Here is a 17,104-nt window from a genome sequence, read left to right on the forward strand (position 1 = left end):
GACCAATTGACTGGGAATTCCAATTAGATTCTTCTCATATGTCATCTATTTACTGAATTGTCCAAAAATGTTTCATATGGAGATACAATTGCTATCCCCTCTTCCCAAAACTCCTGCTCGAATTTTTATTGGTATTGCAATGATTCTGTTGTTTAATTCCTGGAGTACTGACATCTTTATGCTGTTAAGTTTCTAATCCATGGCAATGCTACATCTCTATTATTTTAGGTCTTTAATTTCTTCCAGCAGAGTATTATAATTTTCACTGTAGAGATACTGTACATCTTTCATTAGATTTCTCCCTAGGTATTCAGTGTTGTTTGATTCTGTTGCAGATGGCATCATGTGAGGCCTTTGAATGCACACCCAGTATCACCTGTCTGTTTCTAACACTTCTGCTCACCATGGGCATGAAAAGCAGAGTAATAACCAGCTTTTCCTTTTCCAGGGAGCCAGTGCACCTTGCCTAGTCCATCAAAGTGAAAAGGTATAATAGCTTCTCTGCTGGAAATTTCAGAATCCAAACACTGAAGCCAAGAAGTGATGCTTTCTTCTAACCTAAATCTCTCCAGTTGGCATTTCAGCTTATTTCCCTTTAGCTCGGTTCACAGTTTGCCTTCCCCAGAGGTTTCATATCTAGCAGCCTGCTATTTGCATCATCATTCAGCCAGTTCTGCCACATTGTAAAATTATGTGTAACTTTTATTAAGAGGGACTTTGCTCATGATACAGTATTAAGTTAAAAAATACAATAAAATCTAATTTTATTTTTTAAATGTATGGCTGACATAAAAAGGTAAAAAGAAAATGTATGACAGTGGTGATCTCTGTCCAGTGCTTCACTTCTGGACTATTTTGATACATGTCTGCATTTTCAAAATAATGTTAAATATGCATTTTCTTTGTACTAAGCAAAAAAAAAAAAAAAATCAACACTTTTTTTGTTTTATTTTGTTAATCCTCACCTGAGGATATTTTTTCCATTAATGTTTTAGAGAGAGTGGAAATGGGGGAGGGGGAGAAAGAGAGAGAGGGAAAGAGAGAGAGAAACATCAATGTGAGAGAGACACATCGATTGGTTGCCTCCCCCAGGAGCCCCAACCAGGGCGGGGACCCTACATAATCCAGGTTCGTGTCCTTGACCGGGAATCAATGACCCTTTGGTGCATAGGTCAATGCTTTAACCACTTAGCCATGCCAGCCAGGGCAAAAAATCAGCATTTTTAAATTGAAAAAAATAAAATTAAAACTACATAGTAAAACTACTGGCTTGACTTTTACTTTCCCCTTCATTGTACAAAGTATGTTAAAATTTGCTAGTGACATTAAAATGGGTATCTAACCTATCTTAAGATAATCAAGAAAGTGAAACTTCTTTTTCAGACGTGTAAATTTTCCTGCCCATTCTTCTGACCAGCTGTGAATTCCACTAAGTGCTGAGAATTCTCTCCTCACACTTGGAACCTTGCAACACCTGTTTTATTTCTCACTTCCTTGATTCCTGGGGTAAATCCCAGATCCACAGTGTGGGCTCCAGTTAAATTTCTTAGTGGTCCAGATGTGTGTCCCCCCACTGAGCTGGCCTAGTAACCCTACTGTTTATTGACAGGTTCTCAGGAATCAGATAGCTCTCAGTCTGCCAAGAAAGACATGCTGGCTGCCTTGAAGTCCCGGCAGGAGGCTCTGGAGGAAACGCTACGCCAGCGGCTGGAGGAGCTCAAGAAACTCTGCCTCCGAGAAGCTGTAAGCAGTTACTGTTTCTTCCTGGGAAATCTGCATTGTCTGTGCCTGTCCTTACATATTTATAAAGGGGAATGGATCATAAAGAGATCATAAGAGGAAAACAAGACCTCTCCTGACACAAATGTTGGAAATATCCCACCCCTAACATGTACCCCATCAGAAACTGAGTAGTTGACGTTAATGAGACACCAGGACACCAGGTAAAGTGGGTCCTCACTAGAGGTCAAATGACAAGGACTGATTCCAGTCATGGTAGCAACTGTAAATAATAATGTTTGCACAATGCCCCTTAGTTTATAAAGCATTTTCTCATATGATATTACCTCCTTGAATGTAGTGCTGTGCCACCATCTTCTAGGATTTGGTGTCTGAGTTGACTGTTGTGGCTTTTGTTTCCCTTGAGGCTGTTTCAGATACTGTATCTTTGGAAATCATGCTGAGAAGCATCACTGGGAATCAGTAAGGAAACCAGGAGTTCACATAATTCCCTTTAAAATTCGTCATCTGATGTGACACTTAAAAGAAATGAAATCTTAGCCTAGTGATATTTTTTAAGTTTTTATGCAAAGTAACATTCCTCAAGCTCCTGTCTGCACTGGTCTCGGGTTTCACTAGGACTCAGAGACTGTGACAGGCCACTGTTGTATTTATTTGAGTGTCTACTTCCACCTTCTTCCGTTTGTTCTGCAGTCCTCTGCTAACCCATTTGAAGAATTGAATTTTTAATGCGACATACATTACCGTGCCTGTGTGTGTGCATGGACATGTGTGTGCATGTGCTTGCACCTGGACAGGATAGGGCAGGAGCCCTCCAGAGAGACATTGTAGTTTATATAACGTTACACAGAGCTGTGTTGCTGAACAGTTGAGAATTGGAAGTATAAAGAAGTTCCCAAACTGTCTTCTCTCCCACCCAGTAATAGTATCTTACTCCAGTCCAAATGAACAAGGGGGTTTAGAGTGAGATCACATTACATTTCCACTTGGCTTAATGAGGCTCTGGATTGATTTAAGCTGGAGCCAGCTCAAACCAGACCCACATTAACACAAACCTATTGCAAATCTTGGGAAAGCAAGTGCCCTGAGGGAGGGAGGGTAGGAGTCCTGAGCAAGCATTTTCTTAAGGCCCCAATACTAGTCAGCTCCCTGGGAAAGGTGTGGCTCTCTCTGGTGATGACCAGCATGGCCTCCTCTGGTTTGCAGCAGCCATGGGCATTTGTATAAAGAATATGCTGGAAGGATTTTAAAAATATGGCTCTGGGTGTCTGCATCTAATAATTTGTAAAGACCTGTTTTGTTTTTAATAGAGGCAATGTCCCTAAACCCAGCAGGGAGTCAGCATCAGAACATTGGAGAAACGTGTCAGGGCAAGGTTAGCATGTGTTAAGCAAGGTCTTGCTGTGTCTCTTAAAACTAAAAGCAAAATAAGGAAAACAAAGCTTTCACTTCTTGCAATGCTGACAGCAGAAAATAGAGCTTGAGCGGAAGGGACAACCTCACTGGCCGATTATTTCCGTACCGGCTCCCATTATGGTCCCCAGACTCCTCTGCAGTCAGGGACAGCAGAGCCTCTGGCTGCCTCTGTTCTGTACCACACAGCACGCCCCTCAGCTCCGAATGTCATGTCGAGAAGCAGTGTTTGTCCCCTGGGGAGCTAGCGGGCAGCCAGAAAGGGGTGGAGCGGAAGTATTTGGCAGAAATACCAACATGAGAATATAAGAGAAACCAAGCCAAGCCCCCACAACAGTGTGTGAAATTCCTCCTTCCTCATGTGGCTCTGGTTACATGTGAAATCAGATTAAATGTGGAGAATCAAGGCCTTGACTCAAATACCGTCAAATGGATGGTGGAAAATCAGTAGCTTCATGTTTTTAAAATGTATTTTGTTTTAAAACCACAGATACTTTAGACTTGCCATGTTAACAATTTTCCCTTATTTTTATAAGTTTCAGGTGAAAAAAGAAAGTCCTAACAATGTAAAATCCTCAGTGTAGATGTTATTTGTAGAATAACTTTGAGGGAGGCAGATAAAAATGTTGCAAAATAAGTACATAGGACTTTGGCTACATTTGAACCACATTAAAAAGGGAAAGAAACAGAGAGAAATATTGCAGAGCATTCCATACTCAGACAGTTGGCCACTGTTCTCCAAAATGCTTACAGTGAAGGACAAAAAGGCAAGGGTTCTCTCCCAGGCGCTGAACACTGAGGGGACGTGCCCAGCAGAGCGGGGAGTGGGGTGCTGATGCACACCAGATGCACACGCCATTGCACATACCTCAGTGTGCATGTGTGTATGTATACAGTCACCCCACTGTGAGCATACACACACACACACAATGGTGGGGAGGAGAGGCCAGACCACTCCTCCTCTTAGAAGGCGGGTCAGCACCTGGAATCTGAAGGGCCATGCTTCCCGCCTGTTGGACACTCGCACTGGGCCACCTGACACAGCAGCTTTCCTGTGGATGATGAACTGTGAGCTCTTCCTTGAGTCTGTGCGGCACAGGTATTGATTTGGGACTATAAATCAGGGCTGTGCCGTTGGCAGCTCATAGTGGCTCTCCTAGATTTTTCTCATCCCTGGAAGTGACACCTTACAACTGATACCTTGGCCCCATCACATGGATTAGCTGCTGACTCAGATTTGATGTTTATTTAGTCCACACATAGCTTCTCATTTGGAGCCCAGTTCTAATCCAGACTCATTCCACTGACCTCAGTGTTTGCAGGATCATTGTCACTATGGTGGTGTGTCAACCAAGTTCACTGTCATTATACTCACAGCAATTTGATTTTCAGAGCCCAAAATAGATATACAACAGATCTGTCTTAATAGACTTGTCAATATTATGGTTTTATTTTGTTAGTACTGAAACTGTGATTTATACATTTGATGTCTTTTAAGCTCAGCCTGTTTCCTGAGTGTTGGCCTAAGTGGAATAATTATCGTATTTAATTTCTAATTTGTCATACGCATTTTTCTGGGATTTGCCATATAGATACCATTCTTCCTAAGAAAACTCATGTGAAAGACATTTTAATCTCAGATATTAGTGAAGGAGTATTTGATGCAGTGGGGAAAGCACAGGAGCTAGAAAGACCTGAGATTCTGTGCTGGCTCTGCTCGTTACTGGCTGTGCCGTCCCACCTAGCACACAGTGGGTATGCAGGAAACACTTGGGAAACTAACGAATGAATGAAAGGCAAGTTTTATGATGAAAGCTAAAGCAACTTTGTTTATGTGACAGTTACTTTCAGAAAACCTTTTTTTTTTTTTTTTTAATATATCTTTCTTTATTTCAGATAGAGGAAAGGAGAGGGGGAGAGAGAGATTGAAACATCAATGATGAGTCATTGATCAGCTGCCTCCTACACACCCCTGTCTGGGGATCGAGCCCGCAACCCGGGCATGTGCCCTGACCGGGAATTGAACCCCGATGGCCTGGATCCTAGGTCGACGCTCAACCACTGAGCCACGCTCGGCCAGGCCAGAAAACTTTTTTAAAGTGCATCTGTTCTATAAAAAAGGACTGCTCTCGCCCATTTTTAAAGGAATGAAATTGCATTTCAGAGACTCTTTTTAACTCCTATTTAGACATTTTGCTTAAAGGTACTATTTTGAAACTGTGCATTGAAGTGTGTGTGTGTGTGTGTCCTAGAAACAAGCACAAGCCCCCTCTGATTTCCGTCGTCTTCTCATGCTATTGCACATTTGCAGGAGCTGACAGGTAAACTGCCCGTCGAATATCCCCTGGATCCAGGGGAGGAACCACCCATTGTTCGGAGAAGAATCGGGACAGCCTTCAAGCTGGATGAACAGAAAATCCTGCCCAAGGGAGAGGTGGGGCCTTCTTTCTGGTGTTGGATTCTCTCACATTATCCTCATTTCTCTATTCGTTAGGGCTCCCAGGTTTTCTGTAACAGTTGCAGCGTTCTGCACAGTGCCAAATGCCCTTTCCCGTCTCCTCCTCAGTATCTTTCCTTTGCCCCTTGTTACATTCTCGACTTGGTCAGTATGTGGCTCCCTTGGTAGGATTAGGTTGTTGAACATTCGTAAGCATTTTGATTTCAGTGGAAGTTGTTTACCTGACACAATAGGCCTGTCACAAGCTGTTAAGGGAGAACATTGTAGTAACACCCATTGGGAGTCTTTTTAATGGCCTCCCAGCCCTTTGTTACTGAGAGCCCACTGTGGGTTAGCATGAAGGTGAAGTCACAGGAACATGAGTGTCCTGGAGCCAGTGGAAGGGGTGGATCAGTCTCCTGAGATCTGTGCTAGGAGGTCCCGGGGGGGGGGGGGGGGGGGCTGGTGGCTGCACCAGAAGCTTTACTCAAATCTCAGTCTCAACCTGGCAGTTTCCTGTTCTGTACAATGAAGTGTGTATTCCTTACTTCTATGGGCCATCTCTAGGGTTAAGTGAACTGGTGTATGGAGGAAATTTAACTTGGGTCTTCACACCTGCTTGATGATCAATAAACATGGGTAGCTTGAAGTGGAGAGGGGATGTCACAGGACAGGTGCAGCCCTGTGGAAGGGGCAGGATTATATCGGGTAGGAACTAGGGTGAGGGCGGGTGGGATTTAGAAGACCATCTGGTCAAGTATTTCTCAAATCTGCTGTCATCAGAATTACCTGGGGAACTTCCTCTCCCCTGTGCTGGGCACACAGCAGGCACTCAACTTTTATGAGGAGACCCCACCTTAGTGAGTGTTGCCCCAGCCCCAGCCCCATTGTCCTTCCCAAGTCCCCTCCCACCACACCTTCTCACCAGCTGCTCCTTTCCACTTGTCAGCAAAAGGTGTGTTTAGTACCCGGAGAATTCCATGTGCATCCCCATTTTCCTCACCTGTGCCTGCATGTCTTGGTCCGAAATCACTCAGAGGAAACGTACTTGGCTGCCCCGTTCACACAGCAGGCAGCCATCTGTGCAGATGGGACTGCCAGCATTTGCTGGTTTTAGTTTAAGCAGTGAGAATTTATCCTGGGAGTCCACAAAACTTTGGGGCATTGTGAACCGGGCTATCAGCACAGCTGCCTGGTGGAGTCACACTCACAGCTCACTCTTTGTCCCTGCTGACGTGTTTCCAGGCCCCAGGCGGGAGTCTATCCCAATATTTTTCTCCCTCCCAGGGAGCAAATGCAGCAGGATTTGGAAGGATCTGAAAGTTAATTATTGCCTAAATAGTTCTATTTAATCTTCACCTTTCTTTCTCACCCCTGGTCTTTGATCCCTTCAGCCTTAAATCCCTCAAAATGAAATCAAGCTCAGAGTTTTGTGCTGGATGCAGACCGCACCCAGCCTGGTGTGTGGTGCCCAGAGGCCAGAATGTTTTATTCAGCTTCTAACTGGGAAGACCTGTTGATTCTGGGAAACCTAGTTGTTGTGCTCCTAGGTAGCTAGAGGAGTTCCTGTCAGACTTTGGCATGGCTGTGGGTCACCCAGGGCAAGATGCAGGTGTGGCCTCCTGGCCTCATGTGTGCTGCCCCGGGGTTTCTTCTGCTGGGTCCACAGGGCATTTTCGGACACAGCTTCCTTTCCCCCCGGGACCAAAACTCTGTTTGAAGGAAAATTCATCCATCTGCTTCTTGTGGCCAGAGTAAGAAATAGGAGAGGAAGGAGAATGCCCTGACACTATCCCAGGAGCAGAGGACCCTGGTCCCACCGCCACCAGCCATCCACACCTCACAGCCTGAGCAGAACTGTAATGAGTAGCCAGTGTGAGACGGACACTGGAGCTCACAGAATAGGCTCCCAAAGGAGTGGGGACAACCCAACATGAAGTGCTCAACATATGAGAGATAGAGGGGTGTACGGGAAGGGGAGTCACATCAGAGCTCCCTGTTAGCGGGCCCACAGAAAAGCGAGACAGAAAGCTGCTCTGAAAATAGTCTGCCTCCTGTGCCCCAAATGGAAAGGAGATACCAACCAAATGGATCTGAATTCCCACGAAGGCTTAGTCTTCTGGAACCATGCTGGAGACCATGGAAATGAAGCCAGGAGACCCCAAGGCCCTCAGCATGGGGACTCAGCTTCTCAGGGATGGATCCCTTGCAGACCACTCTTGTCTCAAGAGCGGAACAGGGGCCAAGGGTCTCAAAAGTGCGCGTGCCCAGGGCATGGGCTGCCAGAGATTTGGGGAACAGGACCGCTGCAGTTTCAGAAGGGTAGGGGTTAGGCAGTGGGACTGCTGGGTTCCTAGTGCCTGTGGCCCCCAGGAGTAAGGATGGCTGGCTCCCCTTGGGCGGTGGGGGGTTGGGCAGAAAAGGCAGAGGTGCACAAGGAGAGCCCTGCCCAGCATCCCCTAAGTGTAAGCGCCCTGGCTCTCCCTCCCACAGGAAGCCGAGCTGGAACGCCTGGAACGAGAGTTTGCCATTCAATCCCAGATTACCGAGGCTGCCCGCCGCCTCGCCAGTGACCCCAACGTCAGCAAAAAACTGAAAAAACAAAGGAAAACCTCCTATCTGAATGCACTGAAGAAGCTGCAGGAGATTGAGAATGCAATCAACGAGAACCGCATCAAGTCTGGAAAGAAACCCACCCAGAGGGCCTCACTCATCATCGATGGTCAGTGCTGAGCCTGCTCCCCATGGTGGGCTGCCTCCGCTGCCCCCGGGGAATGGGTGCCAGTCCTGAGAATGGGCCAGAGCCCAGCTCCCAGCAGGACCTAAGCCAGCTCCTTAACCACCCAGTGAGGGCTATTCTGTTAGGAAAGCTGACAGAGTTTGTTTTCATATCATTATCTGTATTCATTGGTGACTGGACCCATCCAAGCCTGCAGCCTTTTTTTTTAATCTTCACCCAAGGATATGTTTAGAGAGAGGAAGGGGGAGAGAAACATTGATGGTTGTCTTCCACACATGCCCCGACTAGGGATCGAACCCGCAGCCTAGGTATGTACCCTGACTGGGAATCAAACCTGCAAGCCTTTGGTGCATGTGATGTCGCTCCAACTAACTGAACCACCCAGCCAGGGCGCAGCAGTTTTTTTTAACCCCTCAAGAATATACTCTGTTTTGCTGCCTCTTTCAAATAGTGTTTTCATCACATGAGCCCATTTGAATTAGAGGAGTAATTAAGAGTCTTCCTAGTTCCTTAGCACGCTTTTTTATTTCAAGAGAAAAACACTGAACCTTGGTATCTGAAGACCTGGGACCTCTAACTAATGTTGCCAGGAAGCAGAGCAATCCCGGACAAACCAGCTCCCTAGATGCACCTCAGTTTCCCCAGCTGTTAAAGGGGGAGGATTACCTTACTATCTCCCTCTTTGGCATGTTCTCATGGTTAATTGGGGTCTATAAGTAAGCCTTATAGAGATAGAAGCTGTATTTAGCAGCTTTTTTCCCCCCTCTACTAATGGCTTAAGAAGTTTATTGAGAAACCACTTGTTGCTTGGTGAGCAAAGCCAACTTCCTTACCCTAGTTTCACATTTGTACAATAAATAGCAGTTCACTTCCTTTGGTTCAGTCAGAACATGCCCTGGGGTTGGGCTGAGACAATGCCGTGGCCTAACCAGGCCAGGCAGCCTTTGTGTTGGATATAAAGCTACTCAGCATTGTGGCGCCCCGTCAAATGAGAGCGCAGACTGGCACTTCGCAGTGTCAGGGGTAGGGGGTGAGCTAATGGCCTACAACAGGGACTGTCATAGAGATGCCCAGCAGCACTTGATTGTATTTTATGGGTTCTTTCTGATTAGAGAGAGAAGGATATGAGGTGGTGCTGAACATGATTTTTACAGCAGTTAGGGCTTTGTCTAAACTCTAAAGGATGTGGTAAACTCTAAGACTTTTGCTTTTTGTCTTCTCAGATGGAAATATTGGCAGTGAAGACAGTTCCCTTTCAGATGCCCTTGTTCTGGAGGATGGTAGGTTGCTGGGGGGCTGGGGGACTCAGATTAAACTGGGATGAGCTATGTGTAGTTGGGAACAGGCCAGTGTAAAGGCAAGAGCCCGACCAAGATGGTAGCTGGCTTCCCTGCAGTTCTCTCACTTCCCGATAGTCACCAAGTAGGTTGGGAGTTGATGGGCGTCACCTAAACCATGTCTATTGGAATTTTAGTGTTTCCTGTGCCTGAGAGGTAAGATTTAAGGGGATATTCAGTGAGTTGTAGTTTACCTTATTAGTTGCTGAACCACATTTTTAGCTAAACACCTGTGCACCACACGTAGTTTCCTTTGGAGTATTCATAATTTCTGGAGGAAAGAGGCAGACGTTGGTTTGGATCACAAACCAAAGATTGAAACCTGCTAAGAGAACCTAGAGGTAGCAGGAAAAACAGAAGCGATCCCCTGCCCGGACCCCAGCCACCACCTCACGTAGAAGAGGAAAGAATTCCAACACAGAACCATCTCCGAGCCTGTTCCTGTGGATTTAACCCCAAACGTGTGAGGCCAGGACATTAATGAAATGGAAATATATTAAGTAGCAGTTAATTTTTTGCCCCACAGGGAAAACTCAGGTGGGCAGTGATAAGTGGCTAGTTAGATGGAAAACATAAAAGGTCTACCCAAGTCAGAGTAATGAGGATAATTGCAAGAATAATAATAATTGCTGTTAATATGGGGAAAGGCTGGTGGGTTATTTACCCAGTTGTCTTGACCCTACTATTAGCAATCACATCGTAATATTCTTACTGTCACTTCTTTACATGGGTGTGGAGGAAATGGGGCTGCAGGGCAGCAGGGAGCTGCGTTTTGACTATCAGAGATCCAGCCCTAGTTTTGGCCTCGGTGGGCTCCAGTCTCTCTAGGGGAGGAAATGACAACAATTTCATGAGAGTCCTTTGTAACTGAGGAGTTGGGGACGTTATATATTGTCATTGGCTAATTCTGATGCATCATTTATGGTTAGTTTCTTCTGCATGTTCCAGACTCTCAGACCTACCTACGGGTGTTACTTCCTCACTGGGGCCCCCAGTCGCATTACAGGCTCGCTCCATCTAGGGGCTCTTTCCTTTACTGATTTGAGAGGTGCAGGAGCAGTGGAAGCATAGCACATGCCCAGGTCTTGGGGATTGAGAAGTAGGCATGGAAAAGAACACTCGTTGGAAGTGGATTTAGGATCCCATGAATAGTTATTGGGGTTTGAGGTTTGGGTATTGTTCCCCTCAAACTCCTACGTCTGCCATCACAAGCAACACTGAATTTTTCCTGTCTCTCTCTGCCTAGTGCTGCCCTCCCTGGGGTTCTTAACACTGGCTATCTTCCTTAACCCCTCCCTAGCCCCTCTCTGGGTCCTGCCCATGTGTGAACCCTGCCAGATGACTAGTTCTTAATTAGAACTTTCATCCTAACACATCCATGCTTAGTTTTCCTGTGGCTTTCATACCTAATCCTGACACCTGAATCTGGAATGAAAGGCCCCTGTCAGTAGGGGCGCCTGGCTTATTTCAGTGCCCACAGAAGGTCTCTTGTACTTGCACTTGACCAGAGCTCCTCCCTCGCACCCTCTGATCTTCCTCCTCAGCTGCTGTGCCAGCTGCACCTGGCCCTGGCCTCTCCCTTTCCTCCTCCTCTGCCAGGCCACTGCTGAAATCCCTTCCTCCGACCACAGCTCCTTCCTTGAGTGACTGAATTCACTTTCTTCGAAAGTGCTATAGCACGTTGATGTGTTAAAGCATTACTCCCCTGAAGGCAGGGCATAGTCTTCTATTCATCTGTAATAGCTGAAGCCCATCTCCTTCCCAAAGAACCTAAGGCAATTCCAAAGTGAAAGTATTATATGGGAACCTGTTAAAAACAATGTACATAGATAGTTCTGGAAAAAGCAGAGTCAGTACCTAGAGCCACCAGTAGATCATTACTCTGAACAGATATGCTTTTATTCAATTTTTTCTAACAAATCATTTATTGAGCACCTACTATGTGTCAATAATCATTGTAGACACTGAGGATATAGCAGTTAACAGACTAGACAAAACCCTAATGGAGCTGAAACTCCCCCAAAGCAAATTAGAGATTTCTTGTATATTGAAAGAAAACAAAAGAATGACGGCATTTTGCTCTTTGGTATGAAGCAACCATTAGTCCATGGTATTTAATGAAATTCAGGTTTACTCCATTTGTACCTAATTAGAATTGAACCTCTCTTCCCATTTAACGCTGCTCAAAGTTTAGGTTTGGTTTGTTCTGGATTGACTTGTCTTGGCAACTAGGAAAGCATCATGGGCACCTTCAAGAGTGGGTGCCGACCTAGAGCCCAGGTGTTGATGTTGGGGTAGAGGTGGGTGGGGGCCTATCTGGGGTCAGTAGGAAGGATGGATGACCCTTGCTCAGTTTCTCTCTCTCCGTCTTTGCGCAGAAGACTCTCAGGTCACCAGCACACTGTCCCCCTTACAGTCTCCTCACAAGGGACTCCCTCCTCGGCCACCATCGCATAACAGACCCCCTCCTCCCCAGTCCCTGGAGGGACTCAGGCAGATGCACTATCACCGCAACGACTATGACAAGTCACCCATAAAGCCCAAAATGTGGAGTGAATCCTCGTTAGATGAGCCGTATGAGAAGGTCAAGAAACGTTCCTCCCACAGTCATTCCAGGTGAGCTGGGTGGGGAAGGCTAAATGAGTCATGGTCAATAGCTATTGAAAGTATCAGTGGGCTGTCCCAAATAGCATCCACAAATTACAAAACCCAAATCAACCTATCTCCTCCTTCCAGGGGTTGCCTTTCAATAGGGATACTGACTGTGCAGGTGCAGATTTGTCATTCAAAGGGAAAGTGGGGGTTTTGGCTCACAGCCAGCGTGTTGGCGGATGGCTTTAAGGTTGTTAAATTCCATAGGAATTAATTAGGAAGTCTTGGGCAGCACAATTCCGAAATGGCAAGTGAGAGCCTTCTCTTAGAAATCCCAAGGTGGTTCAGAACCCTAAGCCATGAGCCAACAGAATTCTGGAGCCAAACAGCTGTAATCTTAGCTGTGAATTATCAGCTCATTACTCAGCTGATCTTTGAGAGAGGGTTTTTGGAAGGCATTTTTGGTCAGCTTCTCTCGTTTTCTCATTTCCTTTAATTACACCATTTAAGCTCCAAGTGGGTGCCCAGACAGGTAAATATTTGTCTCTTGGAAAACAGAAACTGCAGTTCAGGACAGTGGCTTCACAGAACAGTAATGTTCCCTATTCCAGCAAAGGCTGACAAGGGTCTTCATCCCAGATGGCCCAGGGGGCCAGGGACAAAGACTTCTGGGGAAAAGGCTCAGACCAAAGTAGAGATCTGAGGGAGTGAAGGTGGGAGTCCTGAGGAAGCTTACCCACACCACAGTTGGTATCTGGAGGCTAGTCAGCTCCCTGGGAGCAGGTGTGGCACTGTCTGGTGACCAGCACGGCCTACTCTGGTTTGCAGCAACCACAAGCGTTTCCCCAGCACAGGGAGCTGTGCCGAAGCAGGAGGGGGAAGCAGCTCCCTCCAGAACAGCCCCATCCGCAGCCTCCCTCACTGGAACTCACAGTCCAGCATGCCGTCCACACCTGACCTGCGTGTACGGAGTCCCCACTACGTTCATTCCACGAGGTGAGTCCACCCGGCCACTCAGGCCACTTCCTCCCTGGACCAGACCTTCCTTTGCAAAATTGGCATCTCTGGCCCCAAATGGCCCAGATAATGGGTGAACTAGAGTCAGACCTGCAGTAGGGAGGTAGTTTCTCCTTAAAATGAATCAGAATTTAAAACTGAACTGACAGCAATCAGCCCACACTTGCAAAGAGACCCATTATATCCCACTGTCCATGCTCAGTGGAACCGGGAGGCAGCTGGAGAATCCCCTGCAGACAGTGAGCATGGAAGGAGCCTAAGCAAAATGCAGGTGGGAAAGGCCAGCCAGATTAGCAGGGAAGCATGCTGGAACTACAACAGCCTTGCACTGGTGGGTGATCTTTACTTGATAGTCCTCCGGTAGCTTTCTATTGGGGCCTAATTTATCCTGGACTTTTTAATGCCTCAAGGTATAAATTCATTAAAGTACAAAAGGAATGGGCAAAAGTGAGGCTCTAGTGAATCAGGCCTTCATTTTCTAAAAAGACGCAAAAGCAAAGCCACAATTCCATTTTATCAAAAACGGAGACCATAGGGATCATACCTCAAAGGACAGATGGCGTGATCTTCCAAAAATAGTAAGCCATTTAATATAAGATGGAATGCTCCAGGCAAGATTTCCTCATTCATTTATTCATGCCTTTATTCACTCATGCAACACACTTATAAAGTGCCTCTATGTAGCAGGTATTATTCTAGGGGATAGAGCAGTGAAAAAAGCAGACTACACCCCTGTTCTCATCAGACTTACATTTTAGTTGGAAGTCATAATAAAGAAATATCTGTCAAGTGGTGATAGCACTAAGAGGAAAAATGAACAAAGCAAAGGGCTGGAGAGTGAGGAGAGAGATCATCTTTTAAATAGAAGCACTGGGGAAGCCCTCTCTCATAAGGTGAACTTTGAGCAGAGACGTGAATAGATGGGGAGTAAACTCTGAGGATATCTTAGGGAACAAAGGTCAAGGCCCGGATGCAGGCCTGAATTTGGTGTATTCCCAGAAGGCCAGTATGGCTGGAGCGGTGATGGAGTGGGGTGGGACCAGGGGGCCACGTGGTGGGGACTTGGCATTCTCCCCTGGGTGATAGTCAGAACTGAACTCCTGTCTTCATGTATGTGGCCAACAAGGCCACCCTGAATTTCACATGTGGCCCTAGCATTGTCTGCAATATTGATGGATATTGGTAGTGTGGACTCAGATAAGCAGAATGGGTTATAAACAAAGCGGCAGCATGGTAAGTTTTTGCATCAGTCGTTTTCCATGTCCCACCAACCTTCCCTATTAGAGTCTTCATGGAAATGGAAATCTGTTTATGTGGGTTTCATAATAGTATTAGGTTGAGCCAAATGAAATGTCCCCGAGGGGCCTGTTTTTTGACCTACAAAAATGGGCATTTCACCTTAAAAAAAAAAAAAAAAAAAAAGCCGTGGCTATTGACACACGTTTTTCAGAGGGATCCCTTATGTAGACACTGTCTTCAGTCTTACCTCCCACTGGGAATCAAAATCACAGCAGAGGGCAGGCGTGACTCCAGGGATCAGCCTTGCGCTCCTGCCTCCTCTTCACCTGGTTACAGTGGGAAGCCCCAGGATTCCCAGGGCAACACAGCTTTGTCTGTTTCCCAGCCACTGGAGGCTCTTTCCTGTGCCCCATCCTTGCAGAGCCCCCACCCCCTCCCCTGGGCCCACAGACCCACCAGCCGTCGTCTCCCTGCAGGTCGGTGGACCTCAGCCCCACGCGCCTGCACAGCCTCGCCCTGCACTTTCGGCACCGCAGTTCCAGCCTGGAGTCCCAGGGCAAGCTCCTGGGCTCAGAGAATGACACGGGGAGCCCGGACTTCTACACCCCACGGACTCGTAGCAGCAATGGCTCAGACCCCATGGACGACTGTTCATCCTGCACCAGCCACTCAAGCTCGGAGCACTACTACCCGGCGCAGATGAACGCCAACTACTCCACGCTGGCCGAGGACTCGCCGTCCAAGGCGCGCGCGCGGCAGCGGCAGAGACCGCGGGCGGCCGGCCTGCTGGGCTCGGCGAACTCGGGCAGCATGCCCAACTTGGCGGCCAGGGGTGGCGGCGGGAGCGCCCCCGGCGTCTACCTGCACAGCCAGAGCCAGCCCAGCTCGCAGTACCGCATCAAGGAGTACCCGCTGTACATCGAGGGCGGCGCCACGCCCGTGGTGGTGCGCAGCCTGGAGAGCGACCAGGAGGGCCACTACAGCGTCAAGGCGCAGTTCAAGACCTCCAACTCCTACACAGCGGGGGGCCTGTTCCGGGAGAGCTGGCGGGCCAGCGAGGAGGGCGACGCGGGCCGCCTGACGCCGTCACGCTCGCAGATCCTGGGGACGCCGTCGCTGGGCCGCGAGGGCGCCCATGACAAGGGCGCGGGGCGCACAGCAGTGTCCGATGAGTTGCGCCAGTGGTACCAGCGCTCCACCGCCTCGCACAAGGAGCACAGCCGCCTGTCGCACACCAGCTCCACCTCCTCTGACAGTGGCTCCCAGTACAGCACCTCCTCCCAGAGCACCTTCCTGGCCCACAGCAGAGTCACCAGGATGCCCCAGATGTGCAAGGCCACGTCAGGTGAGAGTGGGGACAGAGCGGGGTTGGCCCTGAACCTGGCACGTGCTAGTTGTAAACGGTTGACTCATTTCAAGGGCTTCCAGAATTTCTCAAAGCCTGTGGTGAGGAATGAAAGATGGCTAATTCTAAAAACCTAGCTGTCAGATGTATGAGGCTTGAGGTGTTTCAGTCCCCTCCACTTCACCTGGTCCCATACTGACCCTGGTGTTTGCCGAGAGTGACAGACCTCGGAGGGGGTGGGACATGGCATCAGACCCTCCCCAGTGTGCTGGGCCAACTCACTCCTATTTCAGCTTCTTCGGGAGTCAAACCATCCCTCCAGCCACTTTTCCTAGTAAGGATATAAGTCAAAGAAGTTAGGTGAAGTGGTGTCTCAGGATTTACCCTGGTGAAGAGAGAGACACTGGTAAGGTAGAGACGTGGGTGGCACCTTGCAGAGGAAGACTTGTTTAGGGCCTTGGCTTGTTGAAGCCCTGAAATTGGGCTGAGGTGTCCCCCAGTGGGGCAGGTGGATGGAGCCCAGAGAGTGCAGCACTTGAATTCACTGTGACCACATGGATAGCTACTCCTCGCAATCCCATTTCAGTGGTGTTATGGTATAACCAGTCATTTTTTGTAAAGTGCTTTCAGATTTTCATAATCAAATCGAGGGTTACCTTATTCTTGCACTCAGAGCATTGGAAATTACGTAACAAAGGATGAGACCATGTTTTCCCCTAGGGAGTTACCCTCCCTTCCCACTCCCTCTCTGAGAGAATCCTGGTGATAACACTTGTTCAGTCGCCAGGTGCTGGCGGGCTCTGGGCACCAGCATGGACTAACTCATTTCCACACTCATAGCACTCATAGGGAGAGGGGGACTTGGGCAGGGTTGAGACTCTGCCTTATACTGACTGCAGGAAAAGAAATAGGGGAGGATTTTGACATGTAATAAAAATAATTTTAAAAGTAGAATGAAATGAGAATCAGTAGCAAATGGATGGAACTGCAAGTCAGGATTTGACTTGTACCTAAAAAGAGGGCAAAGGTTGGGGGAAAGGCGTGATTCTAAAGACAGAAAATAAGAGGTCATCTTTGGGGAGCTGAAGGAGATTCTGGGGGCCTGGAGAGAGCAGGGCAAAGAAAAGTACCGGCCAGCTGCCCAGGTGTGCCAGGCCACAGGATTCCTGTGTTCTGTCCTCATATCCCTATTGGCTCATTTATTATGGTGCCTCGGTCAAATGACAAGTTCCAGAGATGATAAT

The 17,104-nt window shown here is 47.7% G+C and overlaps 1 protein-coding gene across 6 annotated transcripts in view; it reads left to right on the forward strand.

The window, feature by feature from the left end:
- The window catches only part of FRMD4A (FERM domain containing 4A), a 441,288-nt gene that overhangs the window by 406,910 nt on the left and 17,274 nt on the right, over nt 1-17,104 (forward strand). For 5 of the 6 annotated variants that reach the window (XM_016210040.2, XM_016210038.2, XM_016210036.2 and 2 more), the window contains exons 15-21: nt 1,610-1,743; nt 5,465-5,587; nt 8,084-8,312; nt 9,554-9,610; nt 12,046-12,283; nt 13,088-13,255; nt 14,992-15,860. In XM_016210040.2, coding sequence (XP_016065526.2) covers nt 1,610-1,743; nt 5,465-5,587; nt 8,084-8,312; nt 9,554-9,610; nt 12,046-12,283; nt 13,088-13,255; nt 14,992-15,860 — 1,818 coding nt within the window. The remainder of the gene's footprint in view (nt 1-1,609; nt 1,744-5,464; nt 5,588-8,083; nt 8,313-9,553; nt 9,611-12,045; nt 12,284-13,087; nt 13,256-14,991; nt 15,861-17,104) is intronic. The other variant, XM_016210037.2, reaches the window with a different exon arrangement.

Source organism: Miniopterus natalensis, chromosome 1 (assembly GCF_054644295.1).
Source record: "Miniopterus natalensis isolate mMinNat1 chromosome 1, mMinNat1.hap1, whole genome shotgun sequence".
Lineage (NCBI taxonomy): Eukaryota > Metazoa > Chordata > Mammalia > Chiroptera > Miniopteridae > Miniopterus > Miniopterus natalensis.